At 45.3% G+C, this 27,964-nt stretch overlaps 1 protein-coding gene across 2 annotated transcripts in view; it reads right to left on the reverse strand.

Moving 5' to 3' along the window:
• The window catches only part of camk1da (calcium/calmodulin-dependent protein kinase 1Da), a 96,419-nt gene that overhangs the window by 5,162 nt on the left and 63,293 nt on the right, over positions 1-27,964 (reverse strand). For both annotated transcript variants that reach the window (XM_066667091.1, XM_066667092.1), the window contains exons 2-8: positions 27,444-27,575; positions 21,925-21,999; positions 16,323-16,461; positions 15,807-15,933; positions 10,224-10,299; positions 4,862-4,974; positions 1,789-1,867 (exon numbers count right to left, since the gene is read on the reverse strand). In XM_066667091.1, the coding sequence (XP_066523188.1) occupies positions 1,789-1,867; positions 4,862-4,974; positions 10,224-10,299; positions 15,807-15,933; positions 16,323-16,461; positions 21,925-21,999; positions 27,444-27,575 (741 nt within the window). The remainder of the gene's footprint in view (positions 1-1,788; positions 1,868-4,861; positions 4,975-10,223; positions 10,300-15,806; positions 15,934-16,322; positions 16,462-21,924; positions 22,000-27,443; positions 27,576-27,964) is intronic.

Consider the following 27,964-nt stretch of genomic DNA (forward strand, 5'->3'; position numbering starts at 1 on the left):
CGTGTGAAAATAGCAGCGGCAGGAATTCTGAATGATAACCTCTTGCTATTTAAGTAACAGGCCAAAGGGCTCCTGAACTTTGTGCAGAAATGAGAAGCAAAGCAACAGAGTTCAGATGTGAATGTGATGAGTGCAGGAGCCTCGTAAATATAGACAATAACAGTTTAGGTACTGACAACTGAGGTATCATTCAGTGGCTCTGTTGGTACAAACACACACACTTAGGCCAAGGTACGTCTTAGTTCTGTTTTTAATACGAAAACACAACTATCCTCATCCTATTAGACTATGTGTCCATTTCCCATTAGATAACAGAACTTCGGAAGTGGGCGGAGCTTCTAGAGGCTGTGTTTTGGTTGCGCAATTTCCTGTGTGTGTGTTGCCCTGTGAAGGACTGGCACCCCCTCCAGGGTGTATTCCCGCCTTGCGCCCAATGACTCCAGGTAGACTCTGGACCCACCACGACCCTGAACTGGATAAGGGTTACAGATAATGAATGAATTTCCTGTGTGATGCTGATGTAAGCAACAAAAACAAAACAGCAATAACGCCAATATTTTCTGTGATATGACTTTAAGAATAGCACCCCCTTGTGGAGCAATTCCTTAATGTTTGTGAGAAATAGCACCCCTTCAGGAGAGTGTGTGGTTTACAATCCTGTACCATGAGAATAGAAAATCAATTTCCATTCCATTCAACATATTTCCATTCAGTCCTCTCTCTTCTTTCTACCAGTTATTCCTTTAATAACGTTTCAAACCCCTGTCTCTAATGGGAAACAGCGGGCTTTAGAAACCACAACAACAGCAGCGGTAACGTTAAGCGGTGTGTACTCATGGTGTATTGGCGTGTTGTTGTTGTTTGGGACTGAACACAGCTCCGTCATCAGTTCAGACAGATCAGTAGAGTTTGTTCCTTCCTTGTTGCAGCGTCCAGCTCTCGCAGGATTCTTTCGTCGGCCACCGATCCAAGGAGCGTTTGAACCTCTTCAAAAGACCACGGCGTCATTTTACGAGCTGCCGTCGTGAGTCAGATAAAAACAAACGTGATCTCTGCTGCAGCTGGAGATTTTACAGATGGAGAGTTGGTGCTGGTCGTCTGCGTGGCGTGGCATGGAGTGACGACTCTCTCTGGACAATCAGCGCTCTGCAAGGTTTATGTCACACTTTTGCCCTGTTTCGTGTGTTCCTGTTTTGTTTTTGTGTTTCTTTGTTTGTCATGTGTTCCTTTAGCACGTGGCTCTGTTTTGGTTCCTGTCTCCTCCCTTAGCTCTGACCTAGCCCCATCTTAGCATTAGTGTTCCCACCTGTGCTTCCTTTGTGGTCCGATCCTCTTGTTATCCTTCCCAGGTTTTGGTACATGTCTACACCGGTTCACGGCTGTTCCCTTTTTGTTCCTGTGCAGGTTTTGTCCTAGTTAATGTTTCCGACATTCATGCTTGTGTTTGTTTTCAGATTGAGTTTAGTGTTTACGTTTGTTTGCATCAATAAAGTCAGCCATTGTGTGTACGTCCTCTACCTCGTCCTCCCTTCGGCAGTGACAGTTTACACGTCACGGTTTAGTCCCTACTCGGCTGGCTCGGAACCACAAGAGAACAGGGACTAAACAAGAACCAGGTTCTATGGACCAGGACCAAATTTACCTGATGGAGAAGCAAAAAAGCAGAGTAGAGACAAGCCAAGTAGAATAGGTACCATGCAGTGGAAAAGCACATAACAAGCACCTACAGTTCAACTGTCATTGTGTGACTGAGTAACGAGCCAGAAAGAATTTGAGAATCAGACTCACCACGGATGGCGAAGAGCCTGCTGACAAGTGTAGCGTTTAGACGGATCCCTCTCCATCAAACAGCTGATGAAATCCTTGGCTAGAGGAACAAAATAAAAGAATCAGCACAAACCTGAGAGTAGGAGCCTGGATTTCACAGATCATTCACTCATAACAACAACCAGACAGCGCTTCATTAGCACAAAGCATTAAGTTTACATTGGTACTGAATATTTACACCAAGAACCCAATCATTCCTAAAACACACGGACGTGTACCGATGTTAGAAAACAAATATTGTGTGTTGAAACTCAAAGCAGGTGTCAGGAGTGAGACGGCATGCCCTGAAGGGTTTGTTACATGCCGAGGTGGACTGTCAGACCCTTTCCTGTAAAACCATGCTTACGTTTTTCCACTATTACGAGCAAACCACAGGGTTATTCCTGGATAACTGAGTGCAGGATTGTTTGTGTGTGTGTTTCTGGCCGAGTTTCAGGTTTAAAGCTATTTATAGACAAAATCCATAGCTCAGAGTTTCTCCACCACTTGGCAGAGGACCACTAACTGGGTTGCAAAGCACCCTCTGGTGGTCCTCAGGCCTTTACTGAGGGAGAGCCAGTGTCCATAATGACAAATATAAATGTTAGACCTGTCACCACAGACCCCCTAGTGCTCTAAAAGCTTGTCTGTTTTTTGCCCCTTGGCCCAAGAAACAAAACAGACCCACACGCCCGACTGTGAACGTCTGGTATTGAGATTTCTTTAATATTCAGCTTCAATTGTCCCTATTCATCCCATGTCCTGGGAAAAAACGACCACACGTTGGAATCAAGTTAGAGTATTGTTACTTTAGAAAATTATTTAGACTCAAGTAAAAGCAAAAAGGTTGTCACCCAATTAATTACTTGATTAAGAGTAAAAAGTATTAAGTGAAATAACTACTAAAGTACTGAGTAACTGCTGAGGAACCTCTTTGTTTAACCCTCTGGGGTCGAAGAACGTGCCGGCGCATCAAATACGACCATTCACGATGTTTCTATTAATATCTTAGCGATAGCACAGCGCCGAAATACAGTTCAAACACACTGTGAATGTGCAGAAACTGCTCTTTCGATCGCATGTTATACTCGATACTGTACGTCCCGAGTTCCCAGCCTATGAATAAGCTTGAGACACGCCTCCTCTGCCTCTCGCCGTGTCTCACTGGTGGATTGGCTTGTTTTTAAGACTCTGATAAAACTATTTCAATCACCAAAACAATTCATCCACACAAGGAAAGGGATGTATTTACAACAAATATAAAGATTTTCTAAAATCGGATTTAAGTTTTTCAGGGTTGGAGACAGATTATCTCTTCATACAATGCTGTAGATCACACGGGCCTCTCTTAACGAGAGAGTTGAGATTGTTCTGAACATTCTGACATAAAACATGAGGGTAATATAATATAATGCAAGTGCTTTAAAGACGAATTTCAGAACATTGAGAGAATGTCCTTAGAACCCAAAGGGTTAATAATTAGTACGTCAAATAATATACACCTGAATGCACACAAATATAAAACAGCTACGAACACATTCAGAGCCGGAGAACATCTCTTAAACAACTAAAACAATAATAAATTACATCTTTGTATGTACATGTTCACTCCATGACTATTCAGCTTTAACAGCAGCTGGCTCTCAAACGCTCTCTGATTGGTGAAACGGAGTGAAGTGTCACTAGTGGCTACATTTGATTGGTGAGACACAGTCATGTGACAGAGCCTTGGGTGAAAGTCTTGACAAAACAAAGATCGTGCATTGAACAGATCGATAAAAATAAGTAGCAAGAAATCAGCAGAATGTAGCTCAATGTAACAGAGTAAAAGCACCACGTATTCACAAATGTACTCAAGTAAAAGTAAAAAGGTAATGAAGTAAACGTAGTGCGGTACCCACCCCTGGTTACATACATGTCTCATACACATAATGACATTATGCAATGCTGTGGTTTGAAAATGTTTCCTGAAATTATATTTCTTGTGGTTTCTCGTGGGCCTTCATGCTTTCTAGAAAAAATCTAGAGAAACATAATTGTACATTGTTCTACAGGGTGGGCCATTTATATGGATACATCTTAATAAAATGGGAATGGTGGTGATATTAACTTCCTGTTTGTGGCACATTAGTATATGGGAGGGCGGAAACTTTTCAAGATGGGTGGTGACCATGGTGGCCATTTTGAAGTCGGCCATTTTGGATCCAACTTTTGTTTTTTCATTGGGAAGAGGGTCATGTGACACATCAAACTTATTGGGAATTTCACAAGAAAAACAATCGTGTGCTTGTTTTAATGTAACTTTATTCTTTCATGAGTTATTTACAAGTTTCTGACCACTTATAAAATGTGTTCAAAGTGCTGTCCATTGTGTTGGATTGTCAATGCAACCCTCTTCTCCCACTCTTCACACACTGATAGCAACACCGCAGGAGAAATGCTAGCACAGGCTTCTGGTATCCGTAGTTTCACACCATTGTTTTTCTTGTGAAATTCCCAATACGTTTGATGTGTCACATGACCCTCTTCCCATTGAAAAAACAAAAGTTGTATCTAAAATGGCGGACTTCAAAATGGCCACCACCCATGTTGAAAAGTTTCCCCCCTCCCATATACTAATGAGCCACAAACAGGAAGTTAATATCACCAACCATTTCCATTTTATTAAGGTGTATTCATATAAATGGCCCACCCTGTAAATTAATTGTAGATTTTAAAGTCGTGTTCCATTCGCTCCGTTTCATCTCCAGGACTTTTATTGTGTTCTGTAATTTAACACAGTTCTATAATGAAAGATTACAGATATCCCCCTGTAATCAGAAAAGGACACCACTGCTGTACATTAACGGTACCATTAGTGACCAGTAATGCATCTCTAATGTATATTTTTTTTCTGTGAGTGTTGATGTTGAAAAGTTTGAGAATCACTGACCTACTTCATCTCCCTAAATTCCAGTGGGTTGACTTTCTACAGAAAGGATTTTGCTCCGAAGAGCCAGAGGACACAAATCAAAACAACTCAGCCCCCCTCCCCCCTCACACACACCCACATTACCTGAATCAGAGATATCATCCCAGTAAGGTGCATCAAACTCATAGTCAGCTTTTAAGATCTGCTCAAAGAGCTTGGAGTCATTTTCATCATAGAAGGGAGGATAGCCACACAACCTGAAAGAGAACAGGCGAGGAGACAGGTCATATTCACTGATGACACTATGGCAGAGGATAAGAATCCACAGACAACTGAAACACAGAGGTGATATTAATGATATTAGATAGCTGAATAATAATTAGCATTATTATGATTAAATATGTCAAAATACTTTCACGTCTGTGCTTTCCTGAGCACATATCACTCGGGGCTATTAACTGAACTTAAAAAGCAGAGACCAAACACATTGGTTACGTAGTACTCTCCCTTTTGCAGTCAATGGTAAAAGGTAGCTAATGTAACGTGTTGCACAGCTCAACACGCTAATTACCCAGGGCCTCGTAGCTAGAAAGTGTAGTTGAGCAGTCATCGTGGTAAACATGAACTGAAAGCTCTCAGAACGAGTCGCTGTTGTTCAGTGACGCTTTGGGAAATGCATCCACTTCTGTTATGTTAGCTAACAGACACAGAGTGCTAACTAACCAACAACATAAACAATAATTTGACCAATGACCAACCAGGATCAGTGCTTTCCCCTCCATCAACATGCACGGCTGACATGCTCCTGAGCAAGACACCTAACCCTCAACGGATCCCTATGCACTGAGGTGGCTACCCGCTGTTGTGTGTGTGTACGTGTGTGTGTGTGCGCCAAGGTTGGGTTAAACACTGGGTCCAAATTTTGTTGTGCTGCTGTGCAATGACCATTAAAGTAACACTAGGTATGAGCTGGTATTTTTGGCTCCCCCTATAGCTAAAGAGTGTAATTATCTTTTAAGGCACTGTCCTGAAATCAAGGAGAAATCATAGTGCAGTTCCTGCAGTGCTGTAGAAGCTCTGTAGAGCATGGTCCTGAGGTTGACTGTGAGGTGTGTTCTCCCTGTGTCTGCGTGGGTTTCCTCAGGGTGACTGTCTGTGAGGAGTGTGGCGTGTTCTCCCTGTGTCTGCGTGGGTTTCCTCCGGGTGACTGTCTGTGAGGAGTGTGGCGTGTTCTCCCTGTGTCTGCGTGGGTTTCCTCCGGGTGACTGTCTGTGAGGAGTGTGGTGTGTTCTCCCTGTGTCTGCGTGGGTTTCCTCCGGGTGACTGTCTGTGAGGAGTGTGGCGTGTTCTCCCTGTGTCTGCGTGGGTTTCCTCCGGGTGACTGTCTGTGAGGAGTGTGGTGTGTTCTCTCTGTCTCTGCGTGGGTTTCCTCAGGGTGACTGTCTGTGAGGAGTGTGGTGTGTTCTCCCTGTGTCTGCGTGGGTTTCCTCCGGGTGACTGTCTGTGAAGAGTGTGGTGTGTTCTCCCTGTGTTTGCGTGGGTTTCCTCCGGGTTCTCCGGTTTACTCCCACGCTCCAAAAACACGTTGGTAGGTGGATTGGAGACTCAAAATTGTCCGTAGGTGTGAGTGTGTGAGTGAATGTGTGAGTGTGTGTCGCACTGTAAAGGACTGCCGCCCCCTCCAGGGTGTGTTCCTGCCTTGCGCCCAGTGATTCCGGGTAGACTCCGGACCCACCGCCGCCCTGAACTGGGTTACAGACAATGAATGAATTTTAAGGTAAAAACACAGGGTTCCTGTATTTCATATTTTATGTTTATATTTATGTGGGCCAACTGACATCAAATTCACACAGAAATCTACTCTAAAGCTATATTAAGGCTGTTACAAACACCTAATGAACCCCCTTAATTTCTGAGGAAACATTGGATGAGCAAACTGACACAGAGGGTACGTTATGGATGAGTCTCTGATCGTATTTAAAGGTTTCACATCTGTAGTTTAAAGAGGGAGGAAGAAAGTGATGGCTCTGTATGGAGTGCTACTGCATCTCGTGAAAGTGTCACAGTCAAATCACATGGAGGGCATAGCTCTGTAAATATACCATCCAAAACCTACAGTCACCCAAGCAGCTGTGGCGCCCGGAGCCTGCTGGGAGAGAAGACAGCTGATTAAGATGATTAAGCCTGAGAAAAGATTTCAAAAATACATCTTGTGGAATACTCCCCCCCTCTCTTCTAATCATCAACGTTGTTAAAATGCCTTTCCCCACGGGGAGAGGAGAAGGCTGGCAATTTTCTGCTTGATTTGGGCCCGATTAGCTTTGTGTTTTCCTACATCGCGGGCAGGTTGGTTAGGTAAGAGAATTAGCGCTGGTCGTGCCCGGTTGCCAATGCAATCTTCATACCTGAGAGAAGGCCAATCAGCCGTGAGGGTGTGCAACGGGGGCAAGCCTTTGGTTAAAGGAAGGAATACAGCGCAAACAAAACAGACACTTATTACTAGGGAGTTATTTTATACTTCTTCAAAGTTTGAAACCTGTTGTTTTATTAAATTATGTATTGCTTTACGTATTATTATTTATTATATATCAATATACATCTCAATATTAACTGCATTAATAACAATTATGTCATTTTCAAACACACTTTCTATTTTTTTAATATACATTATTTACATCTGTCACAGACTGATGTTCATTACAGGGCACTGCCTTAAGCTATTCATTCATTATCTGTAACCCTTATCCAGTTCAGGGTCGCGGTGGGTTCAGAGCCTACCTGGAATCATTGGGCGCAAGGCAGGAACACACCCTGGAGGGGGCGCTAGTCCTTCACAGGGCAACACAGACACACACACACTCACACCTACGGACACTTTTGAGTCACCAATCCACCTACCAACGTGTGTTTTTGGACTGTGGGGGGAAACCGGAGCACCCGGAGGAAACCCACGCAGACACAGAGAGAACACACCACACTCCTCACAGACAGTCACCCGGAGGAAACCCACGCGGACACAGGGAGAACACACCACACTCCTCACAGACAGTCACCCGGAGGAAACCCACGCGGACACAGGGAGAACACACCACACTCCTCACAGACAGTCACCTGGAGCAGGAATCAAACCCACAACCTCCAGGTCCCTGGAGCTGTGTGACTGCGACACCTACCTGCTGCACCACCTGCCGCACCTTCAGTTAATTTACTCAATTTTATTAAAGTTAGTTTAAAAATATTAATATTCACAAAGCCTAGAGGTTCATGTTTGATGGTGATGTCATGTTTCTTGTTTTTTCCTGGCAGTTTTTTCCGTAGCTTTTATGTTGTTTATATTGATATCGGACTTATATAATATCGATTGAAATTTAGAAACATATTGTGATAAAAATGTTGGTTGTATTGTCCAGCCCTAAAAAAAAATAACACAGTAACATTCACAAAAATCACACATTATTGGGAAAAATATCAGAAATTTATACAGCAGAGGTCTTCAAATCCAAGGCCAGGATGTTAACATTTAGAGTTTAGAAGGTGCATTACCGGTTGAAGCTATATATTGGGTGGGATCTTGGGTTCAAGTCCCATCTGGGTGGAGTTTCCATGTTCTCCTTGTGTCTGCGTGGGTTTCCTCCGGGGGCTCCGGTTTCCTCCCACAGTCCAAAAACATGGAGGGTAGGTGAATTGGCTTCTGTCTAATAACTGTCCTGGTGTGTGTGAATGAGTGTGTGCCCAGATATGGATTGGCGCTCTGTCCTGTGTGAAACCCTAGTGCACGATGCAGTCCTCCAGGTGGACGGTCGTTCCTGGTTGAGAGTACGCTGTGCGCGTTTGGCTGCCGCTTCTCACCAGTGTGTGTGTGGCTTGACTGTTCTGAGCAGTGCGGATTGTAAAGCGTCCTTGGGTGTCTAGAAAGGCGCTATGTAAGTGTAACGATTACTAACTAACTATAGTGTCATACTGACCAATCATTTTAAAATCCTGGCCTGGAATAGGGATCCAAGTTCCAGATTTGGAGACCTCTGGATTAATAAGTCACTCTTTCAATAAAACATTCTATTTATGGTCATTCTTCTCAGTTCAGGAGGATGGGACCGAGCTTGTGCTTCCTCTGAGAAAAGTCAACACCATCAGGAGAATGCAAACTGCCCAGACCTGTCACATGTGTTCATGTATGCCTAGAACTGTGAGCAGCAGTGGGGGAGAGGTAGCTGTCTCACTCGCCCTCAGAGAGAGGCTAATTGTGCCTTCTAGGACTCCTGGCTCGGACCGAAGAGGCATCACCAAAATTCGAACCGGAAATCTCCGGAGGATGGAGTCAGCTTTAAGACGGCTGCACGTCAATATTCAATTCCTTTAGAGAGAGCTGCTCTTAGGCTATTTTATGACTATATCAATCATTATAATTGCAAACATATTACTATCTGCTCTGGATTAGGACTGTCCCAGCTCCTCAGGGCACGAGCAGACCCCCCCCCCCCACACACACACACACGGACACACGCATAGACACATGACCCCAATATTTATGGAGAGAGAAGAGGCCAGGACACTCAATCACACTGAGAGCAATGCATTACCCTGTAGTAACTGGATGTGTCAAAAGTAGGTCAGCAAATGCTCCAATATGTAATGTTACATTTTTATGTTTTTCTATCTCTGTGGGGACATTTTGAGAGTAAACACACAAAGGTCAAAGACACAGACAACAATAGAGTTTCACTTTAAATCTTTAAGAAATGAGCAAAATGGGCAGTAAACATAGAAACACTGTTAAAAACTGAGGTGCAGGAGCAAGAAAATAAAAGACAAACAGACACTGGGAGCGGAGGCTGGCAAACTGACTCTGATTCAGGGGACACCAAATCCCTGTTCTAATGAGTCAGACACAGAAGCACTAAAAACGGCCCCTAAACATAAACACCATATAAGGAGATTACTCCACACGGAGAACAACATCTGTAAGAGATTATGAAGGATGTGAGAGTGTATCTAAGAATAGTGATGCTCAAGGCCCAGCTTTTCTCTTCTTGGAGATCCACCAACCTCCAGATAAACAGTGTTTAACTTGGGCACGCTCGCCTGACCCTGCTCGCCATCTGAATATTCTTACAATGGACTGGCCACCCCAGGAACCAGAGGAAAACATGTCCTTCAACACTTACAGACACATAAGATGGATGCCAGTCCCACCACAAATCACAAGGAACATCTGGATGAAAGTCGGACTGAAGGAATTCACAGGTTTTGAGTGGAAGCTAAAGTAATCGTATACATGTGTTGACAAGACTGTTATTCTTCTATTTAGCAGATTATTTAAAGGATTACCCACTCCACCTCTGATTAAGGTGTATTCATGGATGTCTTCTTTTCTGTTTGCGCTGTTAGTCGGATTATTAACGGATTATCATGCTGCGTGTAAACACTGCTACTGTGACAGAATGAAAGGCTACTAAGGACTAAAGGTAAACCCTAAAGGACATAAAGATTGAACTGCAGTACTCACAGGATGTAGGCAATAACTCCGATTGACCAGCAGTCCACTGCTTTACTGTACGGCTTCTGGGCGAGCACCTCGGGAGCTGATGGGAACAGAAAACACACCAAAGTGTTGAGAATACTGGTCTGTAGTGTTGAGTGTCGTCTTTGTATGATGATGAATGCAGCCAAAGCAATACAGGGTTAAACATCGCTAACACAACGCTAACGGGGGGGCAGCCGTGTCCTGGAGGTGAGGGAACTGGGCGTGTAACCGGTTGCATCCCCAGAGCCGGCAGGTCATGACTAAAGTGCCCTTGAGCAAGACACCCAATCTCCAACCCCAGCTAAGGTTGCCCACAGCTCTGGGCATGTGTGCTCACTGCCCCCTAGTGTTCACTAGTGTGTGTGTGTAACTGTTTCACTGCACGGATTGGGTTAAATGAGAAGAACAATTTGCAAGCACTGTGGCCAATAAAGTGATTCTAATTCTAGAACTCAGTAAATATTTACATAGGACTGTACAGTTACGCCCACATAGTAAAGAACAGAAGTGTCAGAATGCACTATGGTGGTGCATCCCACCACAAAGACACCACTGCCCATGCTGATTTTGGATGAGACCCTGTCAGACTCTAGCTGGGACAACAAAGTGGTAGCAAGAACACTGCACTGAGGGGCACACCAACAGATCTTTACACAGTGCTTGTGTGGATGGGATCTGTTTCAAAATATAATTGCGTAAGTGCGGACAAGACCTAAAGCCCAATTTATACTTCTGCATCGACCCTATGCCGTAGGCAACGCATCGTCGTGAAACCTGACGTGCAGTTCTCCAAAAATGCAACTACACGTCGCATCGACGCAGAGCGCAACGACAGCGATTGGTCAGAAGTTAGACGGACATTGTTTATGTTGAACCAAAGTAGTACAGGAACGTGAACTCTCCTTCACACACAGAGACACAGACAGCAGCAAATTCACAGTAAAATATTTCCTCAGACATAGTGTTCGCTTCCGAAATGCATATAAATGTCAAACAAAGGACGTCATTAGTGTTCTCCTGCAAGCGTGTTGACGTGTACAACGATGCTAACCTATTTGTAAATGCTCACAGCTCAGTGGCAACGTAAGATTTGGGGTGTGTTAGCTAACTTGTGTAAATGGAAATGAATAGACTGGAGCATAAAAAACACATATTTGAGTACGTAAAACACGTGGGAATCTTAGCATTAAATACGTTTCATGTTAAAACAGCCCAGCTGGAGGGAAAAGGGTAATTTGGTGCTTGCTAAAACAACAACAAAGGCTCATAAGACCTGGCTAAGAAGAAGTGGAGTTTACAGCAGAGACTGGAGGACTGACGAGAATCCATATACAGTGCACTCAGGAGGCAGATATATGCATAAACCCTCACGAAACACACAGTCAGCCCACCCACACCATGCCAATGTCAATCACGCTGCTTCTCCACAGGAGCTTGAGGGCTGACTGGACTCTTGAGGCGTTCTAAAGTCATCTGACAGTTCTCTCTATTTTCTTCTTTCTCTTCCTCCCATCAGGAAACAAGCTTTCACTCACTCCACAAAGCCCTCTATTCTATGCTTCAAAGGCCCATCTAATCCTAGAGGGGGCCATTGTGCACAGAGGAGAGAGAGAGAGTGATTGTGTGCTTGAGCATGCCGCTGCTTATGAAAGTCATTCTGAAAAATAAGAGGCTCTCCAAATGAAAACCAGCGAGGCACGATGTCATCAAAACCAAACAGTGGGAGAACTTCCTTGGGTGCTACTTGCTGAACACACACACACACGTTTGTTTTTATAAAACATCAGTATGGTATCAGTATATACCTCGATTATTCATCCAGAAGCGGACGCCGACGTTAACTTCTGTTCACACAGATTGTATAATCTACACAGGAAGCATGAAATTAAATGGGAACAGGCTAGAGGTGTTTGTGGAGCAGAGCAACTGTGCTCTGAGGAGGGATGGAGCTCCATCCAATATCTCTGGAATGGGTCGGAGTGGTGTTTGTGATCCAGAACTCGCCGTCCAGCATCAGCACCTGACCTCACTAAACGCCTGAGACATCACAAGGGATAAGTGAAGAGAAAGAGAAAAAAAAATACAGGTGGGGAAAAAAAGATTGCATGAGAGAGAGAGAGAGAGAGAGAGAGAGGGCACAAGACAGAGAAAAAAAGAGAGAGCGCAAAGGAGAAAGAGAAAGAAAAAGAGAGAGCGTAAGAGGGAAAGAAAGGAAGAACAAGAGAGAGAGCAAGAGAAAGAGAGAGAGAGAGAAAGAAAGAAAAAGAAGAGAGAGAGAGAGAGAGAGAGAGAGAGAGAGAGAGAGAGAGAGAGCACACAAGAGAGAAAGAAAGAAAAAGGACTGGGTTTAGATAGTAACAGATGTTGACAGCATCTAATCCTAAGCGTGAGCTTGTTACCATTTAAAGTCAAAGAGAAGGCATGCCAGACAATTTAACACACACACACACACACACACACACACAGCGCATGCCTGCACAGTGCTCATTCTTATGCAGCATGGCTTTTCATCACATGAACACTAAAAATTCCTATCTCTTACTCCCTCTCCCTGTCCAACATCTCTCTCTCTTATAGACTCTGTCACACCTTGACACTTTCTGCTTTGTTTTCCTCTTCCATGTGCTCTGTTCGTTGTTTTCCTTCTCCTCACATGGCTTTGTTTATGTTCACTCGCTCCACCTCTTGTTCCGCCTCTCTGTAATTGTCCTCGTTATCTGTGTCAGGTGTGTCTAGTTAGTTCATGTATTTAAGCCCTCTTCCCTCACTTCCTGGTATCGGTCAGTTGTTCATCTCTTTGTTTGTTTCATGGTTTCATTGTGTTTGTTTCACGCTCACGTTTCTTCGTAGTGTTTCTCGTTTGTGTTTTGTAATGTGTGATCTCTAGCTTGCCCTGTTTCCTGCTCGTTAATGTTATTTCGTGTTTCTCGTCTAGTTCGTTTGTTTTGTTATTTCTTTATTAAAATTCCGTGTTATAGCGAGTGTGTCCGCCTCCCTGAATCTACTTATCACACCACCCTGACAGACACACACACACACACACACACACGAGGTAGCCATATGTTTTTAGCATGCAAATGACTGCATAGACATATAATAATAATAATAAACACCCCTTTCAGGTGTACCTAGTGCTGGGCGATATGAGCGCAAATCAATATCACGATTAATTGTACATTTTACCACGATTACCATTATGTTGTTGTTGTATTTATGACCCGCACAGTTCAGTGACGAGGCTTGTGCTGTAAATATGCTCCAGTGTTAAAGCTGGGATATCTTTCTCTAATGTCACTGGGAGCTGGTTCCTCTCTTGTTTTCTGAGCACTGTTTATAATCGGTGCGTGATTGAGCTTTTTTCTCTGAAACTGTTTTTTCTCAGCGTTTACATTTGACTTCTTTTTGTTCAGCTTCGTCTTAAAGTCAAAGCAAAACACGTTCACACCACAGACGCTGGGTTTCTCTTTGGTACAAGCTCGAGTCGCTCGGTCGGCCTCTGCGTTTAGGTTCTCCTCCGAGTTGTGGCAGAATCACGTGACTACAGCGTGGTAGTGTGGTTTAAAAAGGGACAGTACATGAACACACACTGGGAACGTAACAGAGTTAAAAAACCCTGTAAAATTGATATAACCAATATAGACAAGATTACGTCGATTAGAAGTTCTGAATGTCGATTTAGTATTTTACGATTAAACGCCCAGCCCCAGGGTGCACCCATTGAGTGCACAGGCATTCAGTGGTGCAGCCGTATGGACGAACGTCATCTAATCCTCCAAGCAATGTCCTAATATCGGTTTTAGAGCTGTCCCACATAAATAGGAGCTGTTACTGTGGAGCAGAAGTGGGAGTGGAATATACATGAGGAAGGCTACACAGCCCTCAGGTAAACGCCTGTTATTTGATAAAGCTTTAAACAGTAGGCAGACCCACTGTAAGTCAATCAACTTCCAGTAACTGGTCAAACATGTTTTACTTCTACAGCTTCCTATTTCTATAGAAACATTCATTTTCACGCAACACACTATGCTCCTCACAGACCGTCTCAAAGTCTTCTCTAAAAAACTTCATATCATTTACAAGAATCACCATAGAACCCCCTTGTAAAGCAGTATCTAAATGTGATTGAGAAAAACAGCGCCCCTGGTGGTGCATTAAGTGCATGTGCGAGTGAGAGAGTGTGTATGTGTGAATAAATGTATGTTTTTATGTGGGTGTTTGCAGGAGTTTGTGTGTATGTGAGTGTGAATGTGTGACAGAGTGTCTGAGAGTGTGTGTGAGTGAGTTACAAGCCAGGTCCATGAGGTGTTTCACGTCTAAAACACTCCACTCAAATCCTGACGAACTGAAAACGTTTTTCCAGCCTCCCTCCCTTTCTTCAGTTCTGATTAAAACACATGAGAAGCTCTTTTCCGGCGTTTGCTGAATGGAGCCATCGGAGCTGAATTAGAGCACATTCCTGCGTGTGATTAACTTCAGCAAATCATGCAACCAACTCTATTTACATTTAAAAGAGATCGAGCCATTTGTGAATGTGAGAGGGGGTGGTGTGTGAGAGCTGCCTGGATTTCAGCAAAACTGAAGTAAAAATACAGTGTGGTGTGTGTTAGTGTTTGAAAAACAGAAGATGAGAGAGAGAAGGAGAGAGACATTTTATACGCCATATCATGTGTGTGTGTGTGTGTGTGTTGGCCCACACTGGCCTGGCAGGTGGAAAGTGAAGGGTAAAGCAGCCGACTGGTGGGGTCTCTGTCACTGTGTGATAAGAAAGAGCTCCAGGCCAGATACAGGGCACAGACAGAATAACACAGCCCTGTATTATCCTACCAACAGTGCCCCACAAACACACACACACACACACACACACTGCTACTCTCTCTCTCTCTCTCTCACTCACACACACACACCCAACGCTACCACACACACATCCAACTCTAACACACACACACAAAACAACGCTACCACACACACACACCCAACACAACCAACTCTCCCACGCAAACAAACACCACAAACTACCACACACACACATCCAACTCTACCACACACACATAACCAACGTTACCACAAACACACATCCATCTCTACCATACACACACACACACACACACACACACACACACACAACCAGCGCTACCACACACACATCCAACTCTACCATACACACACACACACAAAACAACGCTACCACACACACATCCAACGCTACCACACACACAGCCAACGCTGCCACACACACACAGCCAACGCTGCCACACACACACAGCCAACACTGCCACACACACACAGCCAACACTGCCACACACACACAGCCAACACTGCCACACACACACAGCCAACACTGCCACACACACACAGCCAACACTGCCACACACACACACATATTTGCATATAAATAAACATAAGATGAATGAAGGGTTAAAACGGAAAAAGTCAAGTGTAACTGTGTTCTCTGGAGTGAAGTAGCTCTATTAATACTTTGGATATGAGCTGGAGTTTCTGATCTCCCTCCGTTCGATCCGGTCCGAGACCTGTGTCAGACTGTATTAAACAATACTGTGGTCTTACCCACGTATCCCGGCGTGCCACAGGCCGTGGACATCACATCACCTGTGCCCTCCATCTTCGAAAGGCCGAAGTCACTGATCATGATCTTGGAGCCGTCTAGAGCGTTAAAATAGAGAAGATTCTCTGGCTGAGGTAGAGAACACACACACACACACACACATCAAACACACACATCAGATACACTAGTCAAAAAATATAAACCAATAATATATTACTTAAGAAACAATACTAAAAAAAACTACAGAGACATTAAGGAGAAACATTGATGTGGAACTACAGAGATATTAACGTGGAACTACAGAGATATTAAGGGGGAACTATAGAGATATTAAAGTGGAACTACACACAAATTAGGGTGGAACAACGGAGAAAGTAAGGAGAATCTACAGAGAAGTTAAGTACAAGTTGTAGAGATGGGAAAGAGGGCTTTCTTTATTGATTTGGTCCCTATGGGATTTCCCCCCAAAAAAACAAATACGGGATGATTTGGGACACAGCACTTATTTTGCCCTTCACCTTCAGGTCTCTGTGTACGATGCCCATGCTGTGAAGGTAGTTTACTGCATCCAGGACTTGTCTGATGAGCGTGCTGGCATCTTTCTCTGTGTAGAATCCCTTCTCCACTATACGATCAAACAGCTCCCCACCTGATACCCTACACACACAGAGAGAGAGAGAGAGAGAGAGAAAGAGAGAGAAAAAGAGAAATAGAGAAAGCACGAGAGAGAGAGAAAGAGAGAGAGCACAAGAGAGAGAGAAAGAAAGAGGGAGAAAGAGTGAGAGAGAAAAAGAGAGAGAGAAAGAGAAAAGGAGAGAGAAAGAGGGAGCAAAACTTGTGACATTGTTATTAAAGCGCTCATGTTCTGCAGACAGATCATGGAGCATAGTTTTATACACACACACATTTCTCTCTTTCTCTGACACAGGTGTGTGTGTGTGTGTGTATAAGCTGATACAGTACTGTGGAATTGTAGATCGTGTATTTTACAGCGCTGCACCACCAGGGGGTGTAACGGCTTTAAGAAAGCACAGAACACACAGCCCCATGACTGTAGCACTGTAGTCACAACCACATGAGACTTGAGTTACCTGGGTAGTAATATTCTACATTCACATCACTATTAACCCCTTCATCTGTCATCACTTCACTTTTACTTCTGCTCTGTTCTCTGTTGTGTCTCCGGTGTCGACCCGAAGAGGATGGGTTCCCCGTATGAGTCTTGGTTCCTTCCAAGGTTTCATCCTCGTGTACTGAGGGAGTTTTTCCTTGCCACTGTCGCTCATAGGAGGCTGGGACCCGGATCTCTGTAACGCTGCTCTGTGACGACTTTCTGTTGTGAAAGCACTATATAAATAAAGATTGATTGATTAATACAACCAATCAGGGTTGGATTGTGCTTGTTTTCCGCAACTAATCCAACACCAGCACTTCTCCTCATTAGTGTTTATGTAGCTGAATGCCATCAGATCCTCACATCAATGTTCCAGGACCTAGTGTAAAGTCCTGACTGTGTTTTTATTTGTTTACAACCCGATGATACCTCAAAGAAACATTACAGACATTGAAAAAAAAACTTATTAAAACCTTGCAGAGGACTGTCTTCTCTCTGTAGCTCCGCCTACTGACTGCACACGTCTGCGCAGGCTTTAAAAGATGTTCGGAGCGACAATAGCATTCTGCAGAACTCTAGATCACGTTACCGCGGAGACACCATGAGAGCACCATATCCTCAGATACAAGGCTCTTCTTAAATTCTTTTAGTTCTTATCCGGTCAATTATCTATCCTCCATTAACACACTGTAGTGTAGTATTAATACAGTGATACACACACACACACATTAAGTATAGTGTTGCACAGTGTGTGTCCTTATGCGCCTGAACTAAATCATGTATCGTTTACAGATGGTACAGTAAGGGCCCGAGGGGGTGGGTCAAAGAACCAGACCCCACCCCTCCCTCCTTCCCTTCCCCCTACCATTGAGGACAAACACCATTCCTCTCAGTAATCTCTCACTCTGTCTCTCCCTCTCTCTGTATCTCCCTCTCTCTCTCTCTGTCTCTCCCCCTCTCCCTCTCTCTCTCCCTCTATGTCTCCATCTCTCTCCCTCTCCGTCTCTCTCCCTCTCTCTCTCTCCCTCTCCGTCTCTCTCTCCCTCTCTCTCCCTCTGTCTCTCCCCCTCTCTCTCTCCCTCTATGTCTCTGTCTCTCTCCCTCTCCGTCTCTCTGTCCCTCTCCCTCTCCGTCTCTCTGTCCCTCTCCCTCTCCGTCTCTCTGTCCCTCTCCCTCTCTCTCTCTCTGTCTCTCTCTCCCTCTATGTCTCTGTCTCTCTCCCTCTCCCTCTCTCTGTATCTCCCTCTCTCTCTCTCTGTCTCTCCCCCTCTCCCTCCCTCTATGTCTCCATCTCTCTCCCTCTCCGTCTCTCTATCCCTCTCCGTCTCTGTCTCTCTCCCTCTCTCTCTCCCTCTATGTCTCCGTCTCTCTGTCCCTCTCCGTCTCTGTCTCTCTCCCTCTCTCTGTCTGTCTCTCCCTCTGTCTCTCCCCCTCTCTCTCTCTCCCCCTCTCTCTCTCCCTCTCCGTCTCTCTCCCTCTCCGTCTCTCTCTCCCTCTGTCTCTCCCCCTCTCTCTCTCCCTCTATGTCTCTCCCTCTCTCCCTCTCCGTCTCTCTGTCCCTCTCCCTCTCCGTCTCTCTGTCCCTCTCCCTCTCCGTCTCTGTTCCTCTCCCTCTCTCTCTCTCTGTCTCTCTGTCCCTCTCTCTCTCTCTGTCTCTCTCTCCCTCTCTCTCTGTCTCTCTCTCCCTCTATGTCTCTGTCTCTCTCCCTCTCCGTCTCTCTGTCCCTCTCCGTCTCTCTGTCCCTCTCCCTCTCTGTCTCTCTCTCTCTCTCTCTCTCCCTCTATGTCTCTGTCTCTCTCCCTCTCCGTCTCTCTGTCCCTCTACCTCTCTGTCTCTCTCTCTCTCTCCCTCCGTCTCTCTCCCTCTCTCTCTCCCTCTCCCCATCTGTCTCTCTCTCTCTCCATCTGTCTCTCTCTCTCTCCCTCTCCCCATCTGTCTCTCTCTCTCTCCATCTGTCTCTCTCTCTCTCCATCTGTCTCTCTCTCTCTCCATCTGTCTCTCTCTCTCCCTGTCTCTCTCTCTCCCTGTCTCTCTCTCTCTCTCTCTCCCTGACTGTCTCTCTCCCTGACTGTCTCTCTCCCTGACTGTCTCCCTCTCTCTCTCTCTCTCTCCCTCTCTGTCTCTTTCTTTCTCACACAAATGTAACACACACAGACACAGAATCAAGATCATTAACAGGGAAAAGATGAGCAGGCTCACAGCCAGCAATCAAATTAACACCCAGAATTCAAAGTCTAATGAGGTTTCTGTGGAAGCTGTGTTTATGTGTGTGTGTGTGTGTGTGTGTGTGTGTGTTGATGTGTGCTTGGGGAGGGTGGACAGGAAATGAATGGAATTCATCTTCACCAATGGCTCCCTCTTCTCCTCACACTCTTCGCCCAGCCTCATACTCTTCTCCTAAAACAGCAGGGTCAACTAAACCGCTGTCTCCTGAGAGCAGTCTCAGAGTTTAATTTTAGTTGTTGTACATCTCCCAGAAAGTGCAGGCCATGCTCTTACGTCACGTAATCATGTAATCCATATCTCTGTCTACTGCATTAGAGGAACACTCCAGTCCTCAACCTGAACTCTGTCTCTCAGCTCCAGGGTCCTGGGTTTGTGGCATCAATCCCCACTTCAAGTGTGTTGTGTTCTCTCTGTGTCTGAGTGGGTTTCCTCTACTTTCTGTTCGGCCCCTGCTCCGTCATCAGTTCAGACAGATCAGTAGAGTTTGTTCCTTCCTTGTTGCAGCGTCCAGCTCTCGCTGGATTCTTTCGTCGGCCACCGATCCAAGGAGCGTTTGAACCTCTTCAAAAGACCACGGCGTCATTTTACGAGCTGCCGTCGTGAGTCGGATAAAAACAAACGTGATCTCTGCTGCAGCTGGAGATTTTACAGATGGAGAGTTGGTGCTGGTCGTCTGCGTTGCGTGGCGTAGAGTGACGACTCTCTCTGGACGATCAGCGCTCTGCAAGGTTTACACGCCACAGTTTAGTCCCTACTCGACTCGCTCTGAACCACGAGAGAACAGCCACTAAACAAGAACCCGCTTCCAGAACCAGGACCTGATTCACCTGGTGGAGGAGTAAAAACGCAGAGTGGAATAGAGTAGGTGAATGGAGATGAGTGGGTGGAGCCAGAGGAGGATGTCACCACTCATCAGCTGGAGTAGTCCAAGTCCAGGTTCCTCAGAGGGGAACTAATCATTGTTTGCATAGATTAGTATTTGTTTTCCTATTTTGTATTCACAAACTTCATCTTTTCTCGTAGCCTATGTGATAAAAAGAAGGTTCTTTAAGGGTTCCTTATAGAGAACTATTCTGGTTATATTCTTGAGTCCTGTATAGAACCATGTGTATTGTGATACTGTTCCTCAGATTTATGGATATTGATAATGGAATATTTGGAATATTTATTATTATTATTGTATTTATTGTTCTACGGTAGAGAAACCCCTGAACTCCCGGGGTACGGTGGAAACATATGCCATACATACAGCACTCAGACACTAGGCTGAAAAGGCCTGGGATGTTCTTTTGAGGACTGGCATGTCCCTGCTGGCCTGAGGAGTGTGTGAGAGTTCATAGGCACACATGCACAAGATCACACACTCTCTCTCTCACACACACACACACATTAATGATTAGAGTGCAGTAATGACAGGGACAATCTGCCACCCATCACCAAGGTTATGCAATTCTTCTGCGTAAGCATATAACAGCCAACTGGCCATCACAGTCTCTCTCTCTCTCTCTCAAACTAACCACACTGTCCTCTCTCTCTCTCTCTCTCTCCTGAACCAACCACACTGTCCTCACTCATCTCTCTCTTGCTCTCTCCTCTCCTGAACCAACTGTGCTGTCCTCTCTCTCTCTCTCTCTCTCTCTCTCTCTCTCCAACCGCACTCTCCTCACTCTTTTGGGCCACCAATAAAATGAACAACAACAAAGCAAAGCCTCCCTGCCACAACACCATACACTTCCTCATCACACTGTTAATGCAGAGCCTCGTCCCTGCTGTGAAACCACGCCAAGTGGAAACCCAGGGTAAACGCAGGCAGAGGAAATACGTGCAGCAGCACAGTAGACAGAACAACCCCAGAGACACGAAGTGCGACTCGGGAGAGAGGAAGACAATGAGTGATACACCGAGGATGAAAGTGGAGGCACAACACAAGAAGACAAACAGCAGAGAAGACGAACAGACTGCAGAAAACAGAGGAGCGGAGACGAATAGAAGAGCGGGAGCTGAGGAACCGTTTACAGAATCACTGGCTCTGCCGCAGTCAGACAGGAACAGTCTCCGTCTGCGGGAAGAGGAGAAGATCCAGGAGACAGACAGGGCTCAGTGGAAGGAACAAGCCTCGGTACGCGACATGGAACCCTCATCCTGCATCACTTCTGAACTCCAGGACTGCGTTTGGCACACACCTTGGTCCTTCACCCTACCTCAATCACCCCCGACCTCACAAACTAATAGCAACACACACACCAATCAGTTTACTAGCCCCGTATCCTGTGAGGATTTATGTCTGACCTTACAGCCCAGGAAAACTGACGTCTGAGTTTGGCCTCTCACTGAACTACTGCCTTAACTCTAAAAAAACCAAACACCTCTGGGTGGTACATCTCTGTGTTCCAAATACAGCCATTACTCACATACGACACTGTTGTTTTACAAAGGGATAAGGCAAGACCCGACAGCTGCAGGCTTCGTTTTTTCATTTCCTCTGTTTCAAGAAGCAGATGTGTATTTCCTGCAGAAATTAGGCCGCTCTCTTGTGAATACACAGGCTGAAACAAGATTGTGATTGCTCCCATTATGAAACATTAGCACTTTATTACACTCTCAGTGTTAGCAGAGCATCAGATCATTGCTGATGATTCTCGTTCCTTAATAAGGTCTAATTAATCTAATGGCCTCAGCTTCCACTGTCCTTGTGAATCCTGAATACACACACACACACACACACACACACACACACACACACACACACACACACAGTAACAGATTCCTGTACACTCACAGTTGCATGATGAGGTAAAGGTGGTCAGAGCTTTCATAGATGTCCTCCAGGGCCACAATGTTCTCGTGCTTGATTCTGACAAAACAAAACACAAACAGTTAATCAGCCAAATTCAAGACACAAGGAATCACTGTGTCACTGATATAAAAGACTGAATAGCACCCCCTTGTGGAGCAACGTGGCTATAAGTGAGTGAACCTATGAATGAGTGAGTGAGTGAGTCAGTGCATGAGTGAGTGAACGTGAACTGAGAAAGTGTAGGAGTGAGTGACTGCATGAGTAAGAAATAAGTGAGCCAGTGAGTGAGTGAGTACTATGTACTATGTATTACTGAGGTTTATTTTGTTTTATATCATTTGATTTAGTGCTCAGATCTCTCTCTCTCTCTCTCTCTCTCTCTCGCCCTAACTGTCTTTCTCTCTCCCTAACTGTCTCTCCCCTCCCTCTCTCCTCACACTCTCTCTCCCCTCTCCCTCCCTCTTTCTCTCTCTCCTCTCCCCCTACTCTCTCTCTCCCCCTCTCTCTCCCCTCTCCCCTCTCTCTCTCCCCCCCCTCTCTCTCTCTCCCCATCTCTCTCACTCTCATTAACACCTCTCTTGCAGCTCGTCATGGTAACGGTTTCATGATGTGTGTGTGTGTGTTTACACATAAGCTCTGCATTTCAAGTGATTTCTGATCAGTGTCCAAGCAGCCTGGAATAACAGTTTGTCCAGTGACGCAGGCAAGAGGGAATGGGAGCAGATAATGGACCCGGTCACTGCATCAACAGGTGGCCCATCAGAGAGTGGGAGATATCCTATTTTCCTTCAACTATCTATTAACTGTCTCTCCCTCAATGGACTTCCTGACCAGCAGCTGGAGGCTCAGAGTGGACGGCTTAAAAAATCCAGAACACAATGATCCTTTACAACAGAGGTCAGTCTAATCTAATAAATATACAGTTTTAACACATAACACACATCATTTATAATTCTCAGAAAAGAAAGGAACATCAAACGTGTGAATACACACAAGACAGGGTTTAAATCACAAGTCAAATTACAATATTTCTGCACTATGCCACACGTAACCATTTCTGCTGTTCTTCAAAGCTGCTGTCAAATTGTGAAATGGCTTTAACTACTACTACTTCTTCTTTTCTTTCAGCTCTGCACTCCTGTAAGGGATTGATTTGACACAGTTTTTATGATGGATGCTCTTCCTGACGCAGCACTCCACCGGAGGAAACCCATGCAGACACAGAGAGAACACACCACACTCCTCACAGACAGTCACCTGGAGCGGGACTCGAATTTGAGTGTGTTCTCCCTGTGTCTGCGTGTGTTTCCTCCGGGTGACTGTCTGTGAGGAGTGAGGTGTGTTCTCACTGTGTCTGCGTGGGTTTCCTCCGGGTGACTGTCTGTGAGGAGTGTGGTGTGTTCTCCCTGTGTCTGCGTGGGTTTCCTCCGGGTGACTGTCTGTGAGGAGTGTGGTGTGTTCTCCCTGTGTCTGCGTGGGTTTCCTCCGCGTGACTGTCTGTGAGGAGTGTGGTGTGTTCTCCCTGTGTCTGCGTGGGTTTCCTCCGGGTGACTGTCTGTGAGGAGTGCGGTGTGTTCTCCCTGTGTCTGCGTGGGTTTCCTCCGGGTGCTCCGGTTTCCTCCCACAGTCCAAAAACACATGTTGGTAGGTGGATTGGCGACTCAAAAGTGTCCGTAGGTGTGAGTGTGTGAGTGAATGTGTGAGTGTGTGTGTTGCCCTGTGAAGGACTGGCGCCCCCTCCAGGGTGTATTCCCGCCTTGCGCCCAATGATTCCAGGTAGGCTCTGGACCCACCGCAACCCTGAACCCTTAAATATCTCTTCCTCGTTCCTAATACTCTCGTCTCCCTAAACCTCTGTTGTGTATGTCTGCGTGCTTGCGTCAGTGCCTGAGGACACAATGCTGCATTTATAAAATACATGTAAAATACATTGCCTCGGAAAATACATTAGAATAAGGAATAGATACTGGAAAACAAAACACATTCGCCCGCAAATTAAACCTGATGCACCTAGAATCTCCCGGTGCAGTCACATCGCAGACATGTGCCGAACCATAGATGTGAATGGGTGAATCTCCCCATCCCTACCGGCCCCTTATCGTCCCCATGTTCAACAAACCGGCTCGGTCACTCCCTCTCCTTTCCTCTCTACCTAACAGCTGATGTGTGGTGAGTGCACTGGTGTGGATCAGCTGCTGTCAATGTCCAGCGAGCTCATAAAAGTCTCTGTTCATTACAGAATGAGGCCTCCATCTATTTAGCACATCTCACTCCGGTTGAGCCATGATACCTCTTAGGTTTTTCTCCACGTCTCTAGCATCCCTTAACAATGAGTGGGCAGAAAACTGTGTCATGACTCATCCCTTGCTTCTGAAAGCATCTCCTTTAATTACAGAGAGAAAAGCTGAGGGAAGAGAGGGGGTGAGACCATGAGAGGAAGAATGACAGAGAAAAACCCTTTATTCGAGTTAAACCAAAGAAAAGGAGTCATAACAGGGCATGGAAACCTCAACAATCACAGATGCAGGCGCATTGTTCCACAGGCTCAAAGCTCTTCAGCGAACATGACACCTGTTACTGCTCGAATGAATACAGGACTCGGTGGGTAAAAAGTGGTTTGGGAAGTGACTCTCGTCTGAACAGGAGCTGAGACACAGTCGGTCCAAACACACGAGGACAGGACTCTGGGGACGAGCAGTTAGTTAGATAGCAAGGGCTATTCACTCACACACACACACACACCTGCTGACATTTTAATGCCTTCACCCAGTCACTCAAACACACACCTGTGAACAGTTTCATACACTAACCAAGTCATTCACTTGGACAGTTATATACACTCAGTTTCACACTCTTCTCTCTCTCTCTGACATTTTAATGCCTTCACCCAGTCACTCAAACACACACACACACGTGGACCACTATATGTACTCAGTTTCACACACGTGCCCTGTCACTCTCTCTCTTTCTCTCTCTCTCTCACACACACCTGTTTCATACATTCATCCAGTCACTCACACACACACCTGTGGACAGTTTCATACACTAACCAACTCATTCACACACACATTTCGACAGTATATATACTCAGTTTCACACACACTTGCCCAGTCTCTCTCTCTCTCACACACACACACACACACACACACACACACAGATAAATGTCCCACTCTGTCTGCTATTCATATGTGCTCCCCCATCTAATTACAGGCCTACGGCGTTGCCTTGGAGATGTCCATCAAACTGTCCATCATCCGTGCGGTTGCTATGATAAGAGGAGCAGAAGACAGAGAGTGAAGGACAAAGCAGAGCATCATTCTCCAGGGCACCATCGCCGTGACAACAGAGACTCCTCATCAAACACCACATGAACCCATGTGTAATGAGCCTTCATAGAGGGGAAAAACAAACATCACCCATCTCCACCCACCCACACACACACACACACACACACACACACACACACACACACACACACACACACACACACACACACACACACACACACACACACACACACACACACACACACACACACACACACACACACACACACACACACACACACACACACACACACACACACACACACACACACACACACACACACACACACACAATTCCCCAAGAACATCTTGTGTATTCTGGGCAGAAGTGTTGGAATACCCCAGTGATTCTTCATAAACACACACCAGGGAACATCACGCCTGACCCCTCACTCTCTCTTCCAACACAGGGAGGGACCCACCACCAGCACAGGCCAGAACCCCCCAACAGGAAGAGCAGGGATGTTCACTGGAACTGAACACATTAACGCAGCTCTTTCGGTTTCAGTCCACAGTGGAAATGCCAAGATTTAAACAGCCCCCGTCACTGTTCTTTCATTTGTTTACGATCACAAGCTCTTTTTTTTTTTAAGGTGGAACGGTGTTTTTGTCGGTAAGCTTTTAATTCACACTCTGAATCACCACAGAAACTAATTTCTAACTCAAATTGTTTAGTTTTGTAAGTACAGTGGAACCTCTACTTATGAACTTGATCCGTTCCGTTTCTCGAGTCAGTTTTCCACATTTAAAATAATGGAAAAGCAATTATTACGTTCCAGCCCCCGCCCCGAAACTCACCCTTTTTGCACTGATCTATGTTTACAACACTCTCAAATTAGTAAAAAATACATGTAGCGTTACTAAAAATAAAAGAGAAATACAGTGGTAACAGTAATAAAAAAGAAATAATAAAGTTGTAAGTGGTTACACATCGCTACCTTGAAGACGTGACGACTGGCTGGAGGAGTAACACAGGCACTGGCTGTATGACGGGAGGTGGGGGGGGGGGTGGAATAACGGAGAGTAGGCGGTGAATGTGGGGACACGAAGTGTAGATACAGATTAACTTAGCACGAATTTCAGTGTCTGCTATTTACACTAATGCTAAATTGCTAAAGCTACAATGTGCTAATCTTAAAAGCTCACTCAAGTCTGGGGGGCGCTGGGAGACTCGCCTATTGGGGTCAGTGGCCATTTCCAGCCGCCGGCTTCTAGAGTTTCTAGAGTGGTGGTTCGTTGGTGGAGGCAAAAAATATTCAAATGCCCGGTTCGTATCTTGGAAAGTTCGTTAGTAGAGGTTCCACTGTACTTTTGGTCTGCAGCTACATCCATGCAGTTAGAAGTCTACTGAATTTAGAGTCAGTTCCACCTTAAGAAACTGGTGTTACACATCTATGGAGGAAAGATCTCAGTTCATGCTTTGTCTAAACACCTTCAGATGCTAGTTCTTTGCCGTGAGCACAGAGAGAGAAAGCCTAGCATACCGGACTGAGACTGTTTGTTTTTTGTTCTTTTTTTCACAGACACCGGGGTTCTTAAACACATTAGACCAGTTTTGAGTGAAAACCGACTGGAGAAGCTTGAATGCTAAGATGTAGTTTCTGCACCATTCACAGAGGCCAGGATGGATGTCATTACACACAACAATACAGACTGACCACATGAATGAATTAACAAATGGTTGGACGGATGAGGGATGAATGGTTGAATGATTAAATGTATGAATGAATGAATATTAAACCACAGGTATGAACAATATGCATGATTCCTATCTAGAAGCGTTAATGTTTGATGATACACACCCACACCCACTGCTCCAACACTGTTCTCCAGGTTCCTCACTGAACTGGTTACAGATGCCAGAGTAACCACAGCAACAGGAGACCAATGGCAGATAAGCAACAGTCCATGTAGTAAAAGTACATTCTGTATGTGTGTGTGTGTGTGTGTCTGCATATGAAAGAGAGATAGAGACATAGAGCTAGAAAGAGAGGGTGAGAGAGTGAAGGAGAAAACTTAAGAAGCAAAGGCCGGGGGGGGGGGGCAGAGATAGAGAGAGATAGAGAGACAGAGAGAAAGAGGGATAGAGAGACAGAGAGAGAGAGAGAGAGAGAGAGATGGAGAAAATTTAAGAGGCAAAGATGGGGAGAGAGAGAGAGAGAGAGACAGACTCACTTGCGAAGTACAGCAATCTCATTCTCAATGCTGCTCTCCTTCCCCTTCAGGGCCTTTTTAGGGATGCACTTCACAGCAAACATCTTCCCTGTGGTTCTCTCCTGGGCCAGGACCACCTCTGAGAACGCCCCCCTGAGGAGGAGGAGAAAACAAATATGAGATTTATTACAATATTACAAAATATGACCTGTGCCTCCTGTAGTATTCCAGCAGTGTGTGACCTGTCCTCAGGATTAACCTGCAACTTCAGGCCCGACACAATGGTCCTGCTGATGGCGTCTGTTTTTAACAGAAAGTGTAGTATATAACACAGTGAGGTTAGCATTAGGTTCAGTCGGGTTTAGTCTTGAGCCATGAAAAGGTTTTAAAACTCTGGAAAGGGTGTTGCCAGTAAAACCACAGGTAAAATAAATATAAAGAGCGTAAACAAAACACAGCGATTTTCCTCAGGTGTTTTTAGTTACACCTCATGGGTTTTAGAAAAACAAACACTTAATTCTGCCCGGTGCTGTTACACCACT

Source organism: Hoplias malabaricus, chromosome 4 (assembly GCF_029633855.1).
Source record: "Hoplias malabaricus isolate fHopMal1 chromosome 4, fHopMal1.hap1, whole genome shotgun sequence".
Lineage (NCBI taxonomy): Eukaryota > Metazoa > Chordata > Actinopteri > Characiformes > Erythrinidae > Hoplias > Hoplias malabaricus.